The sequence below is a fragment of the Triticum aestivum genome, chromosome 2B (assembly GCF_018294505.1).
Source record: "Triticum aestivum cultivar Chinese Spring chromosome 2B, IWGSC CS RefSeq v2.1, whole genome shotgun sequence".
Classification (NCBI taxonomy): Eukaryota; Viridiplantae; Streptophyta; class Magnoliopsida; order Poales; family Poaceae; genus Triticum; species Triticum aestivum.
The window spans coordinates 130,910,177-130,916,146 of NC_057798.1; the positions used below are offsets into that span (position 1 = coordinate 130,910,177).

Here is a 5,970-nt window from a genome sequence, read left to right on the forward strand (position 1 = left end):
CAGGAGAGAGAGAGAGAGAGAGAGAGAGAGAGAGAGAGAGAGAGAGAGAGACGAAGTGGGAAAACCAAGTTGAATGGGTATGGGGGAGTTGGAACTCCCCTTGCCCGCTCTTGACCCCCACCCGCTCGCGACGGCGCGGTAGTACCGCTCAGGCGGAAGTACCGCATGCAGGGCGGTAGTACCGCTCTTCCAGCGGCAGTAAAAAATTACTGTTGTGCTGTAGTATCGTGCTCTTCTCCTGCGGTAGTACCATGGCCTGCCATGGTAGTACCGTAAACCAGCTTTGCCTGATTGTCGATGGTTTAGACTGATTATCTGTAAGATGGACCCAAATAATCGGGGAACGTACCTGGGGAAGTGTACCTGGCGAACCAAAAGTTCCCTCGGAGCTTCGTGAACCCTTCTTCCCTATACGTAACTGAGCCTCCAATGGGCCTAAAAAAAGCTCAATTCTCTATGACACTACTAAACCTTAGAAACTGGTATTTTAAACCTCATGTTAACAACACAAAAAATGCCATGATGTATAAAATAAAATGCAGTCATGTTAAAAAATGATAATGCACTGTACATTCCTCTAAAAATAGGTGTTCTATATCGAGAAAAGAAAAATTACAGAATTTGACGTGCTAAATTTCTTTTTAAAAATTATATAAACTACCACATCACTAGTATTTCATATATAGCACATAACTAGAAACACATAGAAAATAAAAATATATGTATAGCAAAAACTGCTAGTCGCGAAATAAATAAAAACAGTTTTTTTTTACTAAAAAGCCATCATAAATGGCAAATTTGAAACAAATGTACAAAAAATATAAAGGAAAATTGTCATGATCAAGGATGATTTAGAATTGGAAAGTTTTGAAAACACAAAGGAAATTTCCATGATCAGAAATAACGGAAATGCCATGATAGTAAAACTAAAAATGCCATGATACAAAATTAAAACTGCCATGCTCTATATTTTCTCTTTGTTGGAAATAAAAGATCACATCAAAAGAACATTGCCATGGTACAAAAATGTAAAATTGCCATGCCATTAAAAATAAATCCTGAGCTGTAGATAAAAGATTGCCATGCTCTTAATCATAAAAGTTTTATTAATAATAAAAATACCATGTTGTACATAGAGATTCGAATAACAAACTTTGAAAAGAAAATGGCCATGTTGCTTATAATAAAAAGTGTGACAAATTCTCATCAGAATATATGAAACATTATTAAAACATTACAAAAATGCCATGTGACAAAAAGGATATAATTACAAAATTGCCATGATTTTTACAGGGCAACATCTTAAAGATTATTTGTCTTGACAAAAAATTACCATGTACTGAAAAAAGTAAAAGATAATTTCCATAGTACCTAAATTGAATTTGCTATGGTATAAAAATGATAAAAATGTCATCGTCGAAAACAATGCCATGTCGCATGACATGTACAATTGCCGTGGTACAAGATATCATGTCACAAATTTGAATGGTGCACAAAAAATGTCATGCTACGAAATAAACTGCCAATGCCTATCTAATAAAATTGACCTGGTCTGAATAGTAAAAGTACCATGGTCGAATGAATAAAATTGCCATGATCTAATGAATAAAATTGCCATGATCTAGAAAAAACTTCCATGCCACAAAAAACTAACATGGTGAAATTAACATTTTTGCTGTGGTGTAACTAATGAAATTGTGACCAAAAAATCTTTTGTTTAAACTGTCCTGCCAAAACACGGCCATCGCAGGACATGATAGCTCCACTTCACACAATTCTCGAACAATGTATATATCACACAGTTTAGTTACACAAGGCAAAGTGAAATATCAAAAGGATGAGTTTGAGATTATAGATGAGACTGGCAAACACCGGCACACCACCACAGGTAGGTAAGGAGAGTGAGTTATGCCGCTGGTCGTCTCTTCACCGTGCTGGCGCGCTGGTGCAACGCGGAGTGAGAGGCTCGGCGGGGAAGGGAATGAGCGGCGGCGCCGCCGCCGCGTGTCTGTTCGGGGAAGGGGCTCGTGCGGGCTTGTGCGGAGGAGGAATGGAGAGAGAGACGACGCCCGATTGTATGGGCCGGGCCAAGGAACGGCCCGCAAGCCCACCTCGCTCCCAAAGCCCGGGACGGCGGCACCTTGAAATACCTCGCGTTGGCGCCCAACGCAACCGCCGCAACCAACAGCTTTCCTCGCCGGAGTCCCCAACAAACCAAGAAACCCCTCCACTCTCCACCGCGCAGCAGCCAACCCACCGCCTCTGCTCTCCGGCGCCGGTGACCCATGGACCAGTCCCACGACGGGCACCACGTGCGGCTGCGGAGCCCCGTGCACCGCACCCGCACCTACCTCCACGCCGCCGCCGACGGGGAGAGCGTCACCCTCAGCCAGGTCCGGGCCTCCATGAACGCGGCGTGGGCGGTGCACATCTACCACCGCGACGACGGCGACGGAGAGGCTTTCTACGACGACGACGGCCCGTACCTGCTCCTCCACAGCGCCGCCTACGGCCGCTACCTCGGCGCCACGGACGTGCCGGCGCGGCGAGGCCACCGCGGATTCCGCGCGGAGCTGCGTGACTACGACCAGCCGGAGGTGGGGGCCATCATGTGGCGGGCCGTCGGGTCGGGCTTCGCGGGCAACGTCGTCCTGCTCCACCACGCGGGCGGCCGCTTCCTCCGCGTCAACGGCAGGTACCTTCCCTGGAACGCCGGCGTCAGCCTCGACGACGACGTCAACTCCATGATGCACTGGGTCGTCGAGCCCATCCCCGCTAGAGAGGCTGGCATGCCTGCCATTCCTGGCCCGCCTCCGGTGAGTTCGATCGATCGCCATGACCCGCTTCTCTGCTGAATTGCTTTCGGCGATTGCGAATTCGGCCACTTTCAGGCTTTCAGCTGCAGTTTTCTTCTTGCCAAATTTGTGAGAGCAGTTCTTGATTTCCCAAACATAACCATGGTTGATGGTTCAACTGCAGACTCGCCCAGGAATGAGATTCCTCTCCAACATATTCATGCACCGGGGGGCGGGACAGCAGATCGGGGGCGTCGAGCCCATCCCGGGAGAGGCGGGTGGCTCCGGTGGCCGGACTCCGGTGAGCTCGCCATGACCCCCTTCTTGATCCTCCTATCGATTGAGCTAATTGGCTTATTCGGCGTCGTTCATTTGAACTGCAGTTCTGTTCTTGCCAAATTTTCGAGCAGTTCTTGATCTCCCGAAAATAACCATGGTTTTCTGCGATTCAACTGCAGACTCTCGCAAGATTCCTCTCCGACATGTTCATGGATCCGGGACGGCGGATCCGGTACACTCCGACGCTCGGCGGGGACTACCCCGAGGACAGCGCCGGCTGGGGCGAGTTCTGGTTCAGGGGGAGGTCCGTGTTCCGTCTGAGGGACCAGCTGGTGATGCGCACCAGCATCAACCTGTACTACCAGAACGTCGCCATCTGCGTCCGAGCGGGCCGCTACGGGAGGCTGACCCCGCTCGTCGTCGACCTGCCCCACGGCGGCTACGGCGAGACCCTCGAGATTGTCATCCTCGAGGACGAGACTCGTGGTGAGAGCCTCTCTCCATGCCCCAACTTCCTAATTATCTATTCACGGTGGCAACAAGTGAATTTGTTATACATGATCAATGATTTTGGGGGTTTTATTTTGGTGGGGTGCTAATCTGCTTGTGCTTGAAATAGTTAACTGAAACTTCTACAGTCTCAGAACAGTTTACTGAAAGTGTTGTCGTCTGAAAAAACAATAAACTGAAACTGTTGTTGTCTGAAACTGTTAGGTGTTGGGAATTGTCTGCAGCTGTTGTAATCTGTTATTGTGGGAATAAATCTCTATGGAACTTAAAAATCCAAATCAGTTGATTCATCTCTTTTCAGCCTTAACAGAGAAGATGGTGGGATATCCATTCGATTTAGCCCATTTTACTTGTGTTGAATAATATGTGAACAAAATTCAGGTTCCAAAATAATAAATTAAATATTATTTCTGCACATGAGCTGCAATTTTGATCATTTTATTTTGCAAGGCTCTGAGATTTAAATTGTTCATCTGCTTTCCTGCTGACCTTCTTTGTATAGAATTGTAGTGTTGTTCTTGAATCTGTTATCAACAATGCACACATGTTGGTGTGGATATAGTTTGCTGCATGAACCTGATGTTTGTGGTCTTACTTTAGTGGAGTACTAATCTGATCGTGCTTGGAAAAATGGTATTATGATTCATTTTGTTAGGACTTGGGAGCTGTCTGGAACTGTTATAATCCTATAGAGAAGTAAGAGTAGTTGGATGTAAATAGTAGGCGGCATGTGGATTTATCACTATGTACACATGGTAAAAGATGGACTGAAGCTAGTTGAACATTTCTGTCCTTGATTCAGAAGATTCAGTTTGTCCATTTGATAACATTTGCCGCTAGTAGAAATTATGCAAGTTATAGGCCAAATCAAGTAAGTCATCTTATTCACCTTTGCACAGAAGATACTAGTTTTCTTGTCAGTTAATGAAACTCAGGTAGTGTCTTTCAGTACTACTCCCTCCGTTCGGAATTACTTGTCGCGAAAATGGATGTATCTAGGTCTAGATACATCCATTTGTGCGACAAGTAATTCCGAACGGAGGGAGTACATAAAAGCTTAGTTTCTTGCACATTATATTGCTTCAGGTTTTGCCTTGTTATTGCTTATTGGCGTGCTGCCTAACTGATTTTCTGCTATTTCAGCCTACGATGATCTGCGACACCCAGACGTCGACGCGGAGTAGAGGAAGATCAGAGCCGGTGTCCTGACTGTTCACAAGTTTCTCCACCTCGGGTTGGCAGCAGAACTGGACGCCTACTTTTGCCTAGAGATAGATATAGATTCAGAAACTCAGCAGCTCTCGTGTTCGCGGTTCTATGATTCAGAACTACTGAAAGCGTTGGGTCCAACGGCTGAACAATATTGTAGTGATGCTGAATGACATTCATCCCTGCGATGTAATTTTGACAGCTTCGTAGACAATGCATTTCGTGTAACTGGAAAATGCAGTGGTTTGTGCAATGAGCTTCATTCCTTTTAGACTATGCACTTCTCGTATAGCTGGAGAATGCAGTGGGTTCTTCCTGTGCGCTGTTGATCATGTTTTTAGTTGTCCTGTTTTGTGTTTTTAGAGTCCTTAACTGCTGGCCTGCACATACCAGGAAGGCCATGAGTAAAGCGGAAAGGTCTAATGATAGAATCCTATGAAGCTTTACATTTTGTAACATGTTAAAAAGAATTTTAGTGACATCCTTCTGTTGTACATGAGATTTGGCTAACACATATTAACTCTTTGTTAGTACAAGTTTGCATTTCTTATTTCTAGTGAGCAAGTCTGGACTGAAACCACCTTCAGTGAGGGATTTGCCTCGGTCATTTCTTATTGTTGCAAGCATCTGTTTCTCAGGGAGGAGGACCAGGAGATGGTGTGCCCAACATTACCTACAACCCAGTAACCAAAAGGCCACCAGCCAACACCAACGTGTCAACAATGGTGCTCACAGTTCTTGATTTAAGAAGAAAAAGAAACAAACATGTCAGATAACAGGGGCTTTAAATCTTCATTCATCGAATCAAGGGTAGTGCACAAATTAAGAACTGCATAACAAAAGTAATCTAATGGTCTCATGGTCTCGCCTCTCTGGCTAGATCAGGAAAAGTCGACGGGTGTGCGTCGTATCCTTGTTGAAGGTGTTGGCTCGAAGCTTGTCTTCGGGGTTCAAGATCCTATGTTCGATCTTTGGTTATTCTTCACACTGGGCAAAACGCCGGGCAAGAACCGCACCACACATCCGCTCCCCATCTTCTCCTTGCATCATATATTCTCCACACTGTCCACGGCATCCGACGAAGAGGAGTTCTCGGGTATAAAAGCCCGTTGGAGTGGCCCGCCTAGCCTACCAAATACAAGCTAGGCAACTCGCTGCTCGACCTCCATCACCGCTC

The 5,970-nt window shown here is 45.9% G+C and overlaps 1 protein-coding gene across 1 annotated transcript; it reads left to right on the top strand.

The window, feature by feature from the left end:
• The first annotated feature begins 2,180 nt into the window (after positions 1-2,180).
• Positions 2,181-5,080, top strand: LOC123040802 (uncharacterized). Its single transcript, XM_044463558.1, has 4 exons — positions 2,181-2,816; positions 2,980-3,096; positions 3,254-3,560; positions 4,728-5,080. Exons 1-4 carry the CDS (start codon positions 2,286-2,288, stop codon positions 4,766-4,768), a joined length of 996 nt encoding a protein of 331 aa, XP_044319493.1. The 5' UTR covers positions 2,181-2,285; the 3' UTR covers positions 4,769-5,080.
• Positions 5,081-5,970: the final 890 nt, after the last annotated feature.